General features: G+C 51.4%; 1 protein-coding gene across 4 annotated transcripts in view; it reads left to right on the plus strand.

Annotated features, from left to right (window-relative positions):
- The window catches only part of ERN2 (endoplasmic reticulum to nucleus signaling 2), a 23,295-nt gene continuing 5,269 nt past the window's right edge, over positions 1 to 18,026 (plus strand). Inside the window, exons 1-21 of one of the 4 annotated variants that reach the window (XM_058286269.2) lie at positions 1 to 133; positions 1,780 to 1,885; positions 2,261 to 2,294; positions 2,561 to 2,633; positions 5,235 to 5,307; positions 5,457 to 5,564; positions 5,900 to 6,001; positions 6,944 to 7,208; positions 9,292 to 9,370; positions 9,460 to 9,607; positions 9,724 to 9,845; positions 10,555 to 10,710; positions 10,976 to 11,138; positions 15,468 to 15,552; positions 15,705 to 15,894; positions 15,987 to 16,086; positions 16,171 to 16,370; positions 16,811 to 16,958; positions 17,046 to 17,173; positions 17,707 to 17,830; positions 17,921 to 17,988. In XM_058286269.2, the coding sequence (XP_058142252.1) occupies positions 50 to 133; positions 1,780 to 1,885; positions 2,261 to 2,294; positions 2,561 to 2,633; positions 5,235 to 5,307; positions 5,457 to 5,564; positions 5,900 to 6,001; positions 6,944 to 7,208; positions 9,292 to 9,370; positions 9,460 to 9,607; positions 9,724 to 9,845; positions 10,555 to 10,710; positions 10,976 to 11,138; positions 15,468 to 15,552; positions 15,705 to 15,894; positions 15,987 to 16,086; positions 16,171 to 16,370; positions 16,811 to 16,958; positions 17,046 to 17,173; positions 17,707 to 17,830; positions 17,921 to 17,988 (2,556 nt within the window). In that variant the 5' untranslated portion in view covers positions 1 to 49. Of the gene's footprint in view, positions 134 to 1,779; positions 1,886 to 2,260; positions 2,295 to 2,560; positions 2,634 to 5,215; positions 5,308 to 5,456; positions 5,565 to 5,899; positions 6,002 to 6,943; positions 7,209 to 9,291; positions 9,371 to 9,459; positions 9,608 to 9,723; positions 9,846 to 10,554; positions 10,711 to 10,975; positions 11,139 to 15,467; positions 15,553 to 15,704; positions 15,895 to 15,986; positions 16,087 to 16,170; positions 16,371 to 16,810; positions 16,959 to 17,045; positions 17,174 to 17,706; positions 17,831 to 17,920; positions 17,989 to 18,026 lie in introns of those variants that run through there. The other 3 variants (XM_058286270.2, XM_058286271.2, XM_058286272.2) reach the window with 3 other exon arrangements.

An 18,026-nucleotide genomic window follows, 5' to 3' on the forward strand; every position in this document is an offset into this window, starting at 1 on the left:
CCTGGAGGCACCCGGGGACCCGGCCAGCCGAGCGGCCGCCCAGGGTGCGATGGCGAGTGTCCGCGGAGGACCTGGGCCGTGGCGCCCGCTCCTGCTCCAGCTCGCCGCGCTGCTGGCGACGCTCGGGCCGCAGGTGAGAGCCGCGGGCGCACGCCGAGTCCCTGAGTCGGGTGGTCCCGCACAGAGGGAGGGGCGCGCTCGCGGGCGAGAGCGCGGCGGGCAGCAGGGGGCGCCTGGCCCGCCCTCAGGCCCACCCCGGTCGGCCCCCGGCGAGTGGAAACCCCTCAGGTTTGGGAAGTTACCAGTCGCCCCATCAACACGGAGCCAGGGAGAGCTGCCGGCGTGGAAGGGCGCCTTCTGCCGGTGGGGGTGGGGTGGGGGGCCGGGAGCTTGGCTTCACTTCCGTGCTGCTTAAAAACTGGGGATCGGGTCATCTTCGAAAATATGACAGACTTAAGAGTCCCTCTCAGCCGAAAAACGAGCCTAGGCTTGCAGTTTTACAGTTTAGGGGTTCACACCAGCGCCCCCCCCCCCACTCCTGAATGGGCCTCGGGTTGAGAAGGTCAAGGGTAAAAAACCCTACATGGGAATCTGGTACACCCCCACGGGCACCGAGGAGTCCAAAGGTACAGAAATGCAGGGAAAAGGCCAAAGATGCTCAGTCTAGAATCCAGGGGTCCAGGTTGGGTCCCCAGAATAGCTAAAGGGAACAGGGGGTGCCTGTGCCCCACCCCTCTTCCAGCTCTGGGCGGGTCCCAGGTTGCCAAATAGGAATATGTGTCCAGTGTGGTCAAATCAAGTGTTTCCAGAAAAATCAGAAAGCTGGATTTTTAAAAGTGAAATCTTTCATTTAAAAAAAAAGTGGCCATTAATTAAAATAAAATTTTAAACACCATGATGGCCAAACAGACCTATCCGTGGACGCCCATTTGGCACCCTCTTCTCTACCATTCTCCCTCCTGCTGTGTTGCAGATGACAAAGCTAAGGCTCAGTAAAGAGGGACTAAAAGGCAGTTTCCTGGCTCCCCACCAAACACCATTGGCTCAGCCCCAAAACTGAGGGTCCCGGAGCAGGATGTGGCCTTTGCAGGGTTGCGGCCAGGCCACCCGGATATCAGGGTTCCTGCTGTGAGCTCAGCCTCACCCTGTTTGCTTAAGGAGAGGCTAGAGCAGGTGAGTGAGCTCAGCAGGGGCCAGATGTAAGGGCAGCTCCAGCCCTCCCTCCAGCAGCCAACCCCCAGCCTTGGCTTAGGGGGACCACTGAACCCTGGCACCAAAAGCAGCTGGGCCAGTTTGAGGAGGCAGAAGGGGGTCATCCCCAAAGAGGCAGACGGTGTGCAAAGGAGCAAGAGACCAGGTGTTGGACTCACAAAGATGGGGTTCAAATCTCATTTCTGTCATTTGTTTTCTGTGTGGCTTTAGGCCAGTTACCTAACCTCCCTGAACCTCAAGTTTCCCTCACCTGAGGAAAATAATCGTACCAGTCTCAGGGAGGCTCTAAGGATCACTGAAGTCGTTTTGTAAAGGCTTTCAGTCTTCCTTGGAAAATCAGGAGGAATTGCGAGAGGGAGACTGGGGCGCAGTGGAGCTGGAAGCCACACAATTCCCACTATAACCGCTCTCCAGGGTCAAGGAGATGACGGGAACCAGCAACTTCCCAAATCATCCTCTCTCCCCCAGGCTGTCCCCCCTCTGGGGAAAGAGGAGTCAGAGCCAGCCCTGCCTGGGACAAGGAATGGTCCCAGGACTCAGGGGAACTGGCTTTGTCTCCCACTGCAGGTCCAGACCCTCAGGCCAGAGAGCCTCCTGCTCGTGTCCACCTTGGATGGAAGTCTCCATGCACTGAGCAAGCAAACAGGGGACTTGAAGTGGACACTAAAGGATGGTGAGCAAGGGGCAGCCATGCTTCCCTCTGCTAGCCATGAGTAGGTGATGTCACTGTGGCATAGAGGATACGAACCTGGACTCTAGAATCAACAAAACAGTGTCTGCAGGCAGCTTCACCACTTACGTGCTGTGTGGCCTTGGGAAGGTCACTTGATCTCTCTGAGCCTCAGTGTCCTCACCTGTGAAATGAGGCAAAGCATAGTGTCCCTACATGGCAGAGTTCTTGGGAGGATTACATGGGAGCAATGCGTGTTGAGGGTTTATTTGGCTTGATGTCTGGCACACAGTAAGTGCTTAATGAATCTGAGCTACTTCTTTTAAAAATGGGGAGTCTAGAGGGGGCTACTCACTCTCCTTGTCCTTGTCCCTGCAGATCTCATCATCCAAGGGCCAATGTACGTCACCGAGTAAGTGACCCTGGGGCCTTCTGAAGAGAGGGCAGCTGGGAGATGGGGGAGCCCTACTTGTCTCAAGGAGACAAGGGAGGGGAAGGGGCACATGTGGTAAACCAAGGAAAAGAACTGGTCTGGATGTGATGGGGGCGGGCTGTCTTGAGCTCCCAGGAGTCTCCTGCCAGGACAGACTCCCATTAGCCGAGGGGTTGGAGCAGATGGGAGCCCTCATGAAACCAGGAGAAGGTACCCAACCCACCCCTGCTCTCTCTGCTCCACAGAACAGCTTTCCTCTCAGACCCAGCGGATGGCAGCCTGTACGTCTTGGGCACCCAGAAGCAACAGGGATTAATGGTGTGTTTCCTACAGTGCTTAGGGACCGGTGAGGGTCAGCGCTTCCGTCAGCGTCAGCCAAAGTGCCGAGGGGCTGAAGGGGGCAGTGTGGCCAAAAGCTGGGAGTCCTGCTGAGGATGTAAACAGGGCTCTGAGTGCTGTCTGGGGTGGGGCCAGTTGAAAGTGTGTGTGTTGGGGGAGCCTGGCTGCATCTGCCGACAGATCTCTCCCTCAGGACTCTGAGAGTTTTAAGGGGAAAGCTTGCTAAATAACAAATCACCCCCAGCCTCAAAGACTGAATTCACAAACCATTGCCTGAACTCACAGTTTTGGGGGATGGCAATTTCGGCTGCACTCGGCGGGGAGTTTCTTCTGCCCATCTTGGCCAAACCTGCTTTGTGCACCTGTGATCAAGTGCTGGGCAGCTGGGCAGCTCTGTTTCAGAACACTGGCCGGGGGTCTGCTAGCCTTTGACAGAGGAAACTTGGCCATGTGTCTTACCCTCTAGAAGGCAAGGGGGGGCTTATTCACACAGTGTCAACCAGGGACCCAAAAGTAACAAACGAGGGGCAAGCCCAATGCACCACCATTTTGCAAGCTTCTGCACGCATCCCATTTGCTAAGATCTCATTGACTACAGCAAGTCTCTTGGCCAAACCCAGAAATAGACTACCTCTCTTCCTGAGAGGACCTGAAAAAACACATTGCAGAGGGAGAGGAAGAATTTGTGGTAGTCTACGGCAACCTGTCAGTTAAGGAGTTTGTCAGCTAGGACTCTGAAGGGACTATCAGACAAGACTCTGGACTGACCGTGGTGAATGGGATGGGGAGGATTGCTTTGTCCAAATTCTGATGGTACCAGCTCCGGGGCTTCACACACATTGTCTGCTCATCTGGAACACTCTTCTACATCTGTCTACGTCCATGAATTAGTTTCTTTCCCTGAGTACTTGGCAATCTGCTCTTACGAAGGGCACCTTCAATAGCCTGCCTAAGCAGTAGTGGAACTTGCAGCTCCCTTAGGCAGCAGACCAGAGAGGTTGATCTGCTGTAGATTCCAAGGGTGGGATGGGAAGGCATTTGGGGTTTGGAAGTGCCCAGCTGTGAATGTTTAGAGTGGGAGCTGTTGGTCAGGGAATTCTGGTGTGTCAGGGTGGGGACAGGAATTACAGCCCAGAGGCTAAGAGGGTAGACTCCACATGGGTTCAAATCCCAGCCCTGCCACTGACTAACTGGGATCTTGTTCTCCGTTTTCTCATTCATAAAATGGGGATGATAACCCTGACTCCATAGGGCTGTTATAAAGACAAAGGAGTGAATGCATGTAAAGTGCTAGCAATAGTGTGCCTGGCACATATTACAGGCACTGTAGGCTAGCCATTGTTGTCACGGGGCAGGGGGCTGCCAACCAGGCTTGGGCTCTGAATGTTTCAACCTCTGCTAATGCGGATTGTGACTTGGGACAGGACTGCCAGACAGGGCTTCAACAGGGCTAGGCAAGGCTGAGTAGATCATAGAGGCGTGGAAGTACTTTGAGTTTGTCATTGTGGGAGCCTCAGTCATTGGGGGAGTGTACAGTAGAGAGCTGGGGCTCTCTGTGGGACAATGGGTGATGTTGGCTGACGGGGCGGACAGGCTGTCACATGATTTTTGAGCATGACCTGGGTGTTCATTGGCAGAGTTGTGTGTGGAATTTTGGTGATGGGGACGAACGTGTAGCCTTGTATTTCACTATCATTTCAACCTTAAGAAAAATTGCAAGAATAATACAAAGTACCCTTTACCCAGATTCATCAATTTTAACATTTTGTCACATTTGCTTTATCATTATCTATCCATCTCGCCATACTCTTATATATATGATTTTATATGTATCATTTCTTTTTCTGAACTATTTTAGAATAAGCTTCAGGTATCATGCCCCTTTGTCCTAAACATTCAATGTGCTTTAAAAATAAGTAAAAAAATGTTTAAAAAATATTCAAGTGTATCTACTAAGAATAAGGACTTTCTCCTACAAAACCTCAGTATAGTTATCAAAATCAGGAAAAATAAATACAATCATTTTATCTAACCCACAGTCCGTATTAATTGTCTCAACAGTCCCAATAATGTCCTTTATTGTCTTCCTGCTTCAAGATCCCCTGCAGGATCATCCATTACATTTGGTTGTCATAGCTCTCTGGCCTCCTTGAATCGAGGATTTTCTCAGCCTTTCTGAGTCCTTCACAACTGTTGACAGTTTTGAAGACCCTGCATATGTTTTTGAGGAGGCTGTCAGGCAGATCATGTGGCATCTGGGCACTGGCTGTGGGATTTTCTGTAGTTTCTCAAGAGGCAGCATCGCAAAGTGGTTAAGGATGCTGGCTCCGGAAGCTGCTTGTATTCAAACTTTCTAGCTGTGTGACTGTGGCCAAGTTACCCAGCCTCTCTGAGCCTCATTTTCCTCCCCTGAAATGGAAATGATAATAATTATACCTAAGGAATTGTCAGTACTAATACTCGTACTTGTAGAAATGAAAGGGGTTAACATAAGGGACATGCTTAGAATGGTGTCTGGTCATGAGCGCTGAGTATGTCTTTTTACTCTTACTCCTTCCCAGAAATTTTTTCTCTCCTTAGAAGCTGCCATTCACCATCCCCGAGCTGGTTCACACCTCTCCATGTCGCAGCTCTGATGGGATCTTCTACACAGGTGAGCGTCTCTCGAGCCCACGGGGCCCAGGCAGGGACCAGCAGAGACAGGGCCGTAGGTCCTAACAGGCTGCCTGAGCATGGGACCGACAGGATGCACGTTCTCTCCTGCACCATTTTGAAAGCTGGGACACTTTCTACCCTGCACAGGTCGGAAGCAGGATGCCTGGTTTGTGGTGGACCCCGAATCAGGGGAGTCACAGATGACACTGACCACAGAGAGTCCCTCCATCCCCCGCCTCTACATTGGCCGAACACGTGAGTCAGGCCACAGCTGCTCCCCAAGCTCTGGGCTGTACCCCTTCTGCTCTGCCTAAGCCTGGCAACGACTATCCAAGTTGAATCCAGATCAGTTGATCTGTCAGTCAGTCAAGAAACATTTTATTGAGCACTGAACAGGGAGCTGGGGATACCAACGTGAGCAAGACTGGTCTCTGCCCTTGTGATACTCACAGACTTCTGGGCCTCCAGGGTGGGTGCTCAGGAAGCTCCCACAGACACAAACACCCGTGAGATGAATGGCCCCTGGGTGAGGGTGGGAGGGCATCAGTCTCATGGGCTTTCCCAGTAACTTTTCTTTTGGGGGTCCCCAGAGTACACAGTCTCTATGCATGACCCAAGGTCGCCAGCCCTCCGCTGGAACACCACCTACCGCCGCTACTCAGCAGCCCCCATGGACGGCTCACCTGGGAAGTGTGAGTGCCGCCCTTCTCCAGCCCCACCCTGGAGCAAGCTTCCAGCTCAGGGAAGCCCGAGTGGCGTCCACAACCAAGAATTGTCCACATACTGACTGACTCCCCCGAACTCCTCAAGGTCACACCCTTATATTGATTCTAAGTAATCTCCTCAATAACCGGATGAAGCCTCATTTGCCCTGAGCAATCCCTCAGCTTTTTAGCTCTTCATGCCCCAAACGAACCCGGTAACCCTGCCTGACTCCCCACATCCCGAGGGAACCCACGCAATCCACACATCCCGAGCAATCCACACATGCCCAAACTGACCTCAAAGTGTTGGATGACCCCTGACATATGACCCTAAGTGACCTCTCCTCCATGGTAACCCCCCAGGTGATCTTGACCACCCACTGATAACATGACTGTCCTGTCCAATGACTGAGTGACCTCACAGGTGCCTGTTAAGTAACTCTCAGTCCCCTGACCCCAGCACCTGCATGGGACCCCATGCAGCTAATCCTAACATCCCACGTGACACCTTCAGGAACCCCTGACTGACTCCCCCATAGTCTAAGTGGCTTCCAAGTGGCCCATGTGCCTCTAGGCCACCCTAACTGACCCCATCTTGAGTGACCATCAGATGACCATGACGACTACCCTAAGTGGTCCCTCCAAGTGACCCAGACTGACTCACACACACCTGGGTGACCACCATCTGGCACAGCTCCTTGGTTGGCCCTGAGCATTTCCCTCCTAATCCAAAGTAACCCATTGAATTCTGTCCGGCCTTCCCACATCCTGATAACCATCCAGGTGATCTCATCTGACCTCCACACATCTGAATGACCCCCTCTCCCCCAGATGACCCACATCTAGAACAACTCCCCCGGCCCTAGATGCTCTGAGGTGCCCCTTGGCAGAGCTTCCTGGCTGTAGCCCCCTGGCCGTCTTTCTTGGCAGACGTGGGCTACCTGGCCTCCTGTGGGATGGGCCTGCTGCTCACCGTGGACCCAGAAAGTGGGGCAGTTCTCTGGACGCAGGACTTAGGCATGCCTGTGACGGGCATCTACACCTGGCACCAGGACGGCCTGCGCCAGCTCCCCCATCTCACCCTGGCTCGGGAGACCCTGCACTTCCTCGCCCTCCGCTGGGGCCACATCCGACTGCCTGCCTCGGGCTCTCAGGGCATGGCCACCCACTTCTCTGCCTTGGACACCCAGCTACAGTAGGTGCCTGCACCTGGGGCCTGGGGAGGGGACCCTCTGGAAGTGTTGCAGCTTGCACCAGGGATGATGTTTGGCATGACCCTCTGGTGTGGCTGAGCCAGGTGTAAAATACTGAAATGCTTCCAAACCGGTAGGCAAATAACTAATGCCCTGAGTGCCCCCCACAAGTCCCCACAAGTCCTGCAAAGCCCCACTGCCAGCAACTGAAAGGGTAAAATCTTGCCTTGGATGGGGCAGATGGCATCTATTCTGATTGGCAGGTACTTGTGCCTTATTGGTTGTTAAGTACTTTAAAAATCACCCTTCCTTACAACACTTAATATCTTCGCATCCCCATCTTGGGGAACCAGGAGACAGGCTGAGAAAATCATTCAATTTATTCCACAAATATAATGAAGCACCTACCATGTGCTAGTCACTTGCCAGGCTCTGGGAAGACAACAATCAGTAATTCTGCCATCGTTGCTGTCTAGAGGAAACTCAGTCTAATAGAAGAGACAGGTGTGTAAACAGGCGATTACAACATGGTGGGATAAAGGATGAGAAAAGAGAAGTACAGAGTGCCATGGAAAGGGACCTAAAGCCAGATCGGGGGCGGGAAGTAGTCATGGAAAGCTTCCTGTAGAAACAGGCCTCTAAGTAAAACCCAAAGGATGAATAAGAAGTAAGAGAGAGAGAGAACATGCATGGCATCAAGGAACAGAAAGAATTAAACAAGGCTGGAGTATAGATTTGAGCAAGGCATAAGTCTGAGCTATAAGTTCAGGAGGGACCTTATAGGACCATGTTCAAGAGTTTGGACATTTTTTCCTAAAGCTACAAAGGAGCCACTGGAGAGGTTTAGTTTTTTGTTTGTTCTTGAGGTACTGGGGCCAGGGATTGAACCCAGGACCTTGTATGTGGGAGGTTGACACTCAACTACTGAGCCACATCGGCTCCCCTGAGTCGGTTTTTTTTTTTTTTCATTTGTTTGCTTGTTGTTTGTTTTTGTTTTAGGAGGCACCGGGGACCGAACCCGGGACCTCCCATGCAGGCAGCAGGTGCTCAACCACTTGAGCCACATCTGCTCCCCCCAATGGAGACTTTCAAGCAAGGAAGTTATTTGAACACATTTTCATTTTGAAAAGATCACTCTGGCTGCAGTATGAAGCATTTCTTAGAGTCCTGTAGCCATGGGAGAAAATGGGAAGATACTTAGTAAACTATTAGTTTATTTCAGACAAGAGATAAAAACACCATGGAATAGGGTGGAAACATTAGGGATAGAAATAAGTGAAGGGTAAGAGATATTAAGAGATAATACTACTAAGAATTTGGTTGTTGCAAGTATGGTGACTATAAGCAAGAAATCAAGGGTAATGCTCACGTTTCTAGAGGCCATGAGTGCTATAATTTTCAGAGGTAGGAAGCATTAGAGGAGGAGAGGGAAAGAAGGAAAAGGAGTCGAGGAACAAGGAGATGAGTTCAAATTTAGAAAACAGAGCTCTCAAAAAAGGTCAGGGCTAGACAAAGATTTAGAAATCATGACCATAGAATCTGTTTCAGTCAGTTTTTGCTGTGTAACAAATCACCCTAAAACTTAGAGTTTAAAACATTAAATATTTATAATTATCCTTCAAGATTCTGTGGGTCAGCTGGGTGGTTTTACTGAACTGGGCTGGTTTAGGTAACATCTGCAGTCAGCTGGGGCTAGGATGGGGCTGGCTGGTCTAGAATGGCTTCACTCACTTATTTCATTGCTGGTGGACTGTTTGACCTGGGGGGCATCAGATAGAATGATTCATCTAGAAGACTTCATAAGGTCTCTCATGCCTCCACAGGCTAACCTGGACTTCCTCACATGGTAGTCTTTGGAACAACATGGTTGTTCTTTGGAACAGCAGAGGGCAAGCCCCAATATACAAGCACTTTTCAAATTCTGTTCATGTCACATTTGCTATTGCCTCGGCCAAAGCAAATCACATAGCTAAGCCCAACATCAATGTGGAAGGAATGATCCAAGGGCATAGATATGGGGGTAACTGAAACTACCCACTACCATCACTCATTCTTTTCCTCCTTTTCCTTCTCCCTCCTCCCCAGGATGACACTGTATGTGGGGAAAGATGAAACTGGCTTCTATGTCTCTAAAGCACTGGTCCATACAGGGGTGGCCTTGGTGGTGAGAAGGGGTTTCTGAGTGGGATGGAAAAAGGGGAGGGAGCAGAGGAAGAACCTCCCTCACCTCTGGTTCTCCATCTTCTGCCATAGCCTCGTGGATTGACTTTGGCCCCCATGGATGGCCCCACTACAGATGAGGTGACACTCCAAGTCTCAGGAGAGCGAGAGGGCTCACCCAGCACTGCTGTCAGATACCCCTCAGGCAGCGTGGCCCTCCCGAGCCAATGGCTGCTCATTGGTGAGGTCCCTTGGCTCATATTTGAAGTAGATGAAGATAAAGGACCTCAGAGCCCAGCTTCTGAGCTGGGAGGCTGAGGTCACCTGCAGCCCTCTGACCTTTGCACTACCCCTTAGGATACCATGAGCCACCCCCAGTCCTGCACACCACCATGCTGAGGGTCCATCCCATCCCAGGGAGTGGGTCTACTGAGACAAGACCATTTGAGAGCACCCAGGCCTCATCCCTCTTCTTGGAGGTCAGTACTAGAGAAAGTGAGAAACAAAAACAGAGAAAAAGTATAAAACCATGGAAAAGGTTGGACAAAAATCACTAATGGTTCAAGGTGAGAAGTAATGAACATGCTCTGGAGCAATAATTTTCAAATATGATTGCTCATCAGAATCACCTGGTTAGATAGATCAGCTAGATTAGACAGATAGCAGGTAGATGATAGATAGATAGATAGATAGATAGATAGATAGATAGATAGATAGAGATAAAGATGGATGGGTAGTTAATTGGATAGATGATGCCCCAATAGAATGATATGGCAAATGTGGTGAAATGTTAAAAGTTGGTAGATCTGAGTGTCTGGGTGTAAGGTATATTGGAGTTTTCTATATGGGCTTATATTATTTTTCCAACTGTTCTGTAAACTTGAAATTATTTCACAATAAAATGTTTATTAAAAAAAAAAGAATCGCCTGGAGCCCACTCCAGACCTATTGAATTCAGAATTTCTTCTGGAGATGGCAGGCCTGGGAATCTTTTTTTTTTTTTTTTGGTGATACCCTGTCCTGGGGCACCATGATATTTCAGCACCACGGAGAGAGCCATGTTTCCCACCATATGCAGACCACTGTCCTTTCAGCTAATCAGGTCCTGATAGTGGGTGACCAAGAGGAGTTAGGAGTCCCACCTTGGGGGTGGGGGGGTGTTAAGAGCAAAAGCTCTCTTGTCCTCAGATCCTGAGCTTGAGCAGGGAGGAACCTTGGGACCTGGAGCCTCATCCTGAAGAGAAAACCTCAGACTTGCATCCAGGACTGGGAGCCCAAGACTTGCTGGCAACTAGCCTCACTGCTGTGCTCCTGGGAGGGTGGATTCTCTTCCTGATGAGGCAGGTAAGCCCATCACCCCCCACCTCAGGTTCTCCTTAGGGCCTTCCTAGGCCCCTAACCCTGCTCCTCTTCTCTGAGATCACTCAGCCCCTCTCTACTGTTCCTGGTTCTGCTTTCTTGTCCCTGCTCTCCTAGCAGTTCCCTGAGTCCCTGCCACCGAGCTCTGTGTGTCCATGTTCCCATGTGAGGCCACCTCAGGCACCACTGCTGGGCCCACCATGGGCAGGGCCTGGCCAGGGCTGAGCCCTCTTAGGCTCTCATGTTTCAGCAGCAGCAGCTGGTGGAGAAGCAGCAGCGAGCACCTCTGACATCTGCAGGCCCCTTGTGCATCTCACAGGATACTCAGTCCCAGTCCTCGGGGAGCCACCCACGGGGCCAGGAGAGTCTTCAGAGCCCCTCAGACCAAGTCCATCCACTCGACAACCCTGAAGGTGAGCTGAAGTGAACAGGAAAGGGCAGAATCAGGGACAGAGGAAAGAGAGGAATGGGTTAGCTTTAAAGTCAGCTTGTTAGTACCTAAATGACCTAATACAGAGCGAGTGTTTTGAATATAGAGAGTTTTGAGTTAATACAGAGAGGGTGTTTTGAATTGTGCCTCATATGTAATCGAGCACTCTAGAAGTACCTGCTATCTTTATTTTATGGTTGCTATTTTCAAGGCCTCCAGATACTGAAGAACCAGGTATTAATCTTAGCTTCATCATTTGTTAACACTGATGGGTTGCTTGACTCCTCTGAGCTTCAGTTTCCTCATCTGTCAAAAAGAAATAATAACACCTACCTTGTTACATTACTGCATTGTGAGAGGTTACCATTACTGTTATTCAATCTGCCTAGGTAATGTTATTGATAAATATTTGTGTTAAAATAGTATATTTGGTAACAATAATAGCAAATTACCTAGGTACAATTGAGTTTCTTTTTGCCTGTCTAGGGTTTTGTTTTTCCCTTTTTAACCTTTCTCTCACCTTTTCTAAATTTAATCCTAGGTCTCTTTCAAGGTTCTTCTGGTATCTGTGGGAGGCTCCAGGTGGTCTTTCACAGGTTTTTCGTGGTCAGTCTTCTCCTGCTTCTTTGGCTCTGGGCCCGGCTCGTGCCCTCAGCCCCTTGGTGAACTGCTGCTCTTACCCCTTGGTCACTGCTCACACCAGCTCTAGCCTGTGAGCCACTGGCTGCCAGCCTAACTCAGACTGCAGTCTATCCCAAACTTGGCCTGATACTCCCATGCTGCTGCCAATCAACAGTGTCTACCTCCCCTCTGCTGAGAGGGAAATGGCTCCCCTTCCTTTGGGATCATTTCTCTTAGAAGGCCCTGCAGCTAAGTTGACTGAGCCCCAAGTTGTTGTGGTTCTTGTCATTTTACTGGCTGAGGGTGTGTTCCCCTACTGCACCGTGAAATGCTCACCTCCTTGGACTTTCTGTCTTGTCACTCCTCAAAGAACGCAAACTCCATCTTTTCCTGGGTGGTTCTTAGCAAAGGGCCCTGCAATTCCTCCTTGCCATTTCCTTTCCATTGCCCTCCCTTAACCACCATATTTCACTAGACCCCAGTCATTCAGAAGTTCCTTCTCCAGAAGTCCCATAACCCTCTGGGGGCTGAATGTTGAATCCCAACTCTGGCCCAGTCAGGTCTCCTTGTTAAAAAAAAAAAAAAAACTTTACCCACTGTAAGAAATGAATCAGAAAGATATCTTTGCATTAGGACAAGAATCCAAGAAAATAAAACAAGTAGAGCCCAGTACCTTTGTTACTAAACTCAATGCCACAATCTCTATTTAATACTAGATTTCCTCTGTAGTTTAAAGAAAGCCTTTATATCTTTCACTTTGTATAAAGTCCTAATAAACTCCATACTCTGGCACTTGACTGACCTCTAGGCAAAGCCTTTCTGCTAGCACTGGGGGAGGGGGTGACACAAGAGCCTGCAACTATTCTACAGTGCAATGAATGACAGAGAGGTAGCTCCTGGACAGCACATGATAGTGGCTTCAAGCAAGGACTTGTGGGAACACAAAGGAGGGGCATGTAAGCCAGACTCGGGGAAATAGAAAGTGTCCGACAAGTGATGTCTACCCTGAGCTCCAAAGAGTAAGTAGAAATTACCCAGTGAGCAGGTAGGTGTGGGGCGTGTACATTCCAGGTACAAAAGCAGCACAGGCAAAGGTTTAGAGATGGGAAAAAGCAGGGCTCACATTCTAGAAAGTGAAAGTCAGGTTGCAAACTCGTGCCTATAGGGAGCCCAGGGAGATAAAGTAAATGAGTGAAGCAACCACGTGGGGACAGAGAATTTGGGAGACATAGGGACTGTGGCAACTTGGAGAACAGCTCTGCCTGTCCTGCTTGCTTGTTTCTGAGGCTCGGTGAATATCTGTGCAATCAACAACTGCCATCAGATGCTGGAGAGTCTGAAACAGTACTTTCCAACTCAAATATAGTGAAATGGATATGTGATAAGCAGGTGTGAGAAAAAGGCTAGCACACTGAGACTTGTCCATCTTAGGGGAAGCTAATTGCAGCCCAGGATATCAAAATCTTGGTTTAGTCCTAGCAGAGTCAAATAAGTGAATGTGGGTAGTGGGAGAAAAGCTGTCAAGAACCACTCCCCCCCACCCCCCAACAAAAACAAAAAAACAAAAACCCCAGTGCTAGCTCCTTGTGGCAGCCTCTAACCTATTCTTGGGCCATCTGGAAATCCTGGTTCTCCCATCTTGGTGAAGAGGGCTGTCCTCATGGACCTTTTAAGGTTCACAAAAAATTACAGTGGTGTGGCATCCTACTGTCATTGAACTTATAGAGATTCATCCACACTGGGGCAGCCACCAGAACTGCCATTTGCATCGGACATTGAACGGGGAGTAGAGGCAACCAAGCCTGAACCAGGACTAACAGAGCTAACTAACATCCATATAGTGTCTCCACTGAGCCCGGGCAGTGTTCTAAATTCTTTGCCTGTATGAACTCATGTGATATTCACCTAATTCCTGTGAGGTGGACTATTATAATGCCCATTTTATGAAACAGGAAATGGAGGCAGTAAAGTTTGGTGACACCCTCATCCCCACTCCAAATTCACAATGCTAGTAAGTGGCATCTCTGGGATTCAAACTGTCCTCAACTGGCTCCACTGTCTAAGCTTGAATCTCTGTGGAAGGGGCCTCGTTTTGTACCTTGGCAAACACCTAGAGAAAGAATGTGACTCATTTGAAAAGCAGCAGTCAAACTCATCCTGTGCACTCAGGATTCACAGAGGTAATTCTGTCTTATATACCATCTCCCCCTCACTAAAAGGTTTTGATTACTTTGGGACCTAAGCCCTGCATCACCGCTTCTCCATGATCATGATGCAGAAGGCTGAGCAACAAGATGGCAAATATCCATGGTGCAGACTCTGCCCCCCCAGCTCATGGTTTCTGCCTGCCAGTCTTCCCTGCCCTAAGGCTGGCCTCTGCCTGGCATGGAGGGTGCGCTTGCATATAGAGCTCAGCAAGCACTTAGCAAGCGTTTGCCCATGCCAAGGATGCTGGGAGCAGGAGGCAGACACGCACGAGATGGGAAGCCCAGCAGAACCAAACAAGTGGCAGGAAAGGGCTGCTGCAAGGGCTCAGGGGTGGCTTAGTCCATCGAATGGAGCTATGCCATCGCCAGAGTCAAATGCACTGGTCTTCTTTGCCCACAAGCAACTCTGGTCCTGCTTTCTGCATAGCCAGAAAGACAGTGCGAGCCACACTTACCGGCAGGTGGCATGCATCTGGCAAGGCCCTAAATCCATCCACTCCCCAGAGTCCACTGTACATACACAAATATAGGTTGCTGCCTCACTCTGCAAGAGCCAACATGTGAGAAAATAACCCAGAGCAGGGCAGGGCATTTTTCTCACTGATCCCCAACACTGATTTTCATTTGCTTTTCCTGAAGTTGATTGTAGAGACTGAAGCCAGCCGCTGTTGCTAAGTGGCATGTTCTTGGGCCCCTGCATGGCCAAGGGGTACAACACTCATGGTCTACGTGAACAGTGTGTCCTGGAACTGAGCAGGGAACAGCCTGTCCCAGAGCACCTGGGGCAGAGGGAGGAGCCTTTCGCAGATGACCCCAGGGGAGGAGCAGAACATCCAAGCCTCAGGTGCTGCCAACCTGAGCCAACCCCACCCATCTCAAGGGGAAACCAAGGCTTTGCTGGGGCTCTCCACTGCCCTAGAACTAACTCCAGGGCTGCTTGGCTTTGAGTGTCCATCTCTTCCCTCTTCTTTCCGGGGCAGTCTTTTTGGTGACCATGAACATTTTTACCATGCTTCCAACTGCCAAATTCACCTTCCTCTCTGAAGCCCATTTAACCTCTAATTCAGTTAAGGTCCAGTGGCAGAGGGAGGAGGTGTGAGAGAGGAAGGAAAGGAAATAAAATTGGGCACAAGATGCTGAGAGAAGGCGAGTGATAAAGAGGCTAATGAAGCAAACATCAACATCCCCCTGCTCTCTGTACTGTATACTCATTTAGCCTCGTGAAAATACTGCTTGACACATGAGAAAACTGAAGGCAGAGTGGCAAAGTGACTTGTCCAAGGCCACACAGAGTGAATGGCTACCCGGGCACTGGACGCTGGAAGTCTGGCCCCACTGCAGCTGGCTCAGCAGGTGTGGGTGGAAATCAGGAGAGAGGTAGAGGTGGCAGGCGACAGGCCTAAACTGGGCCAAAGTGGCAGTGGAGGAAGGGGTGGGAGGTGGGCACAGGGCTCCCTGAGATCCTCCCTTCTCTCCTCCACCAGCTGAGCAGCTCACTGTGGTGGGAAAGATTTCTTTCAACCCCAAGGATGTGCTGGGCCGTGGAGCAGCTGGGACTTTCGTTTTCCGGTGAGTGGCATCCTAGAGCCAGGACAAAGACCCAGCACCAATCCCTCAGGCCAAGAACCCTTGAAGAGTCATGTTTTCGAAGACACTGAGAGGAGGGAGGAGGTTCCCAGTTGGTGCCCTCTTTCTGACTCTTCTGCTCATCCACCACCCAGGGGACAGTTTGAAGGCCGAGCCGTGGCTGTCAAGCGGCTCCTGCGCGAATGCTTCAGCCTCGTTCGGCGTGAGGTACAGCTGCTGCAGGAGTCTGACAGGCACCCCAACGTGCTTCGCTACTTCTGCACTGAACAGGGCCCCCAGTTCCACTACATTGCCCTGGAGCTGTGCCAGGCCTCTTTGCAGGCGGTGAGGCTCTGGGGCGGGGAGGTGGGGATGGAGACAGGTGCCCAGGAGGACAGGGCTGGAGGGTGATGTCTTGGCCCTCGCTGCTTCCTTAGTATGTAGAAAACCCAGACCTGGACCGATGGGGGCTGGAGCCTGTGACAGTGCTTCAGCAGCTGACATCCGGCCTGGCCCACCTGCATTCCTTACACATAGGTATTCGTACCCCTTGTGCTGTCCATCCTCAAACCCCGCCCTCCCATCTCCCCTCAGCCCCCCAGCTCCCTCTCTGCTCTACAGTGCACCGCGACCTCAAGCCCGGGAACATTCTCATCTCGGGGCCTGACAGCCAGGGCCGGGGCAGGGTGGTCCTCTCCGACTTCGGCCTCTGCAAGAAGCTGCCTGCCGGCCGCTGGAGCTTCAGCCTCCGCTCGGGCATCCCTGGCACAGAAGGCTGGATGGCACCTGAGCTCCTCCAGCTCCTGCCCTCAGACAGTCCTGTGAGTCCCCCCAGCTGGCAGGTGCCCACCCCAGGCCTCAGGGATCTCCCACTCCCATCCCAATTCCTTTTCTGATGAGGCTCCAGTAGGCAAATCATGGGGTGGGTAAGGTTTAGAGAACAGTCCCTGCTCTACCACTTGTTGTGTGACTCTGAGCCACTCTTCCTGACCTCGGTTGTGTTACCTGCCTAGAAGCTGGAGGCACAAAGCTTCTAAACCTAGACTAGCAGCTCAGGAGAGGTAAAGACTTGGGAAAACCAGGGGCCCCTTTCAGTGGTTGCAGAAAGGAGGGAGGCTAGAGCCAAGGAGATGCTTCCCAGGAAGCACCCTTGAGTTCTTATCTGTACCAGGCCCGTCTACCATTTCAGCCCACGGGAGAAGTTAGCCAGGCAGGCTCGTTGGAAGCAGGCTTCCCTTTTCTCCTCCTTTCTGGCCCACAGACCAGCGCAGTGGACATCTTCTCTGCAGGCTGTGTGTTCTACTATGTGCTTTCCGGCGGCAGCCACCCCTTCGGGGAGAGTCTTTATCGCCAGGCGAACATCCTTGTAGGGGAGCCCTGTCTGGCTCTCCTGGAGGAGGAAGCCCACGGTGAGGGAGACCTGGGCCCAGCAGGGAAGGAAGCAGGGTGGGAGGCTGGGCTGGCCTGATGTCGTTCCTCCTCCTTCCGCCCTGCAGACACGGCTGTTGCCCGGGACCTGGTGGGGACCATGCTGAGCATGCTGCCGCAGGCACGCCCCTCTGCTCCCCAGGTGCTGGCCCATCCCTTCTTTTGGAGCAGAGCCAAGCAGCTCCAATTCTTCCAGGTCAGAGGGAAATCTTGGGAATGGTCCCTGAAAGTTCCAAATCTGGGTCTTGAGACAAGAAAGGGGAAGCCAGGTTGGCTGAGGAACAGACTTTGCTACCTGCTCCAGACAGCCTGGCTTACTCCAAACTAGGAGGGACCCCAGACTCCTGCACTTTGCCATTTTAGTTCTCCGAAGTCCACTCGTTACCAGGTTCCCAGACACAGCAACCCTCCGGTCAGAATATTACCCCATTCCTCAGAAGAGCCCAAGTTGTCATTCAGGCCACACCCGGGCCTGGAAAGCCCATTCCACCTGTGTTACTTTGGATTAAGGGACTCTGCGCCTCTGAACCTGTTTCCTCATCTGTAGCAGTTCACGGCTCTAGGTTGGTGGTGATTTGGTGTGATAATATGGGGATTCAGCAGAGAAACTCCAGCCCACATCACCCTAAACCAAGAAGCTTTGGTTGCTTCACTTCCCCTCTGGGCCATTCCACAACCTTGTGGCCTCTGGTCCTCATCATAAGGTTCAGATCCTCTCTTGGGTCCCAGGATGTCAGCGACTGGCTGGAGAAGGAGGCTGAGCAGGGGCCCCTGGTAATGGCGCTGGAGGCGGGAGCCCAAGCAGTGGTCCGGGGCAACTGGCACAGGCATATATCAGTGCCACTGCAAACAGGTATGGAACCAGAAGCCAAGGCTTGGGGTGGGCCAGGAAGGCTGCAAGGAGCCAAGGGGCCAGCTTTGCCCATGCTGTACCTGCCCACAGATCTGAGAAGGTTCAGGTCATACAAGGGGACATCTGTGCGAGACCTGCTCCGCGCCATGAGGAACAAGGTGTGGTTCTGGGGCCTGGGTGGGGCCTGCCCTAGGGT

Source organism: Dasypus novemcinctus, chromosome 23 (assembly GCF_030445035.2).
Source record: "Dasypus novemcinctus isolate mDasNov1 chromosome 23, mDasNov1.1.hap2, whole genome shotgun sequence".
NCBI lineage: Eukaryota > Metazoa > Chordata > Mammalia > Cingulata > Dasypodidae > Dasypus > Dasypus novemcinctus.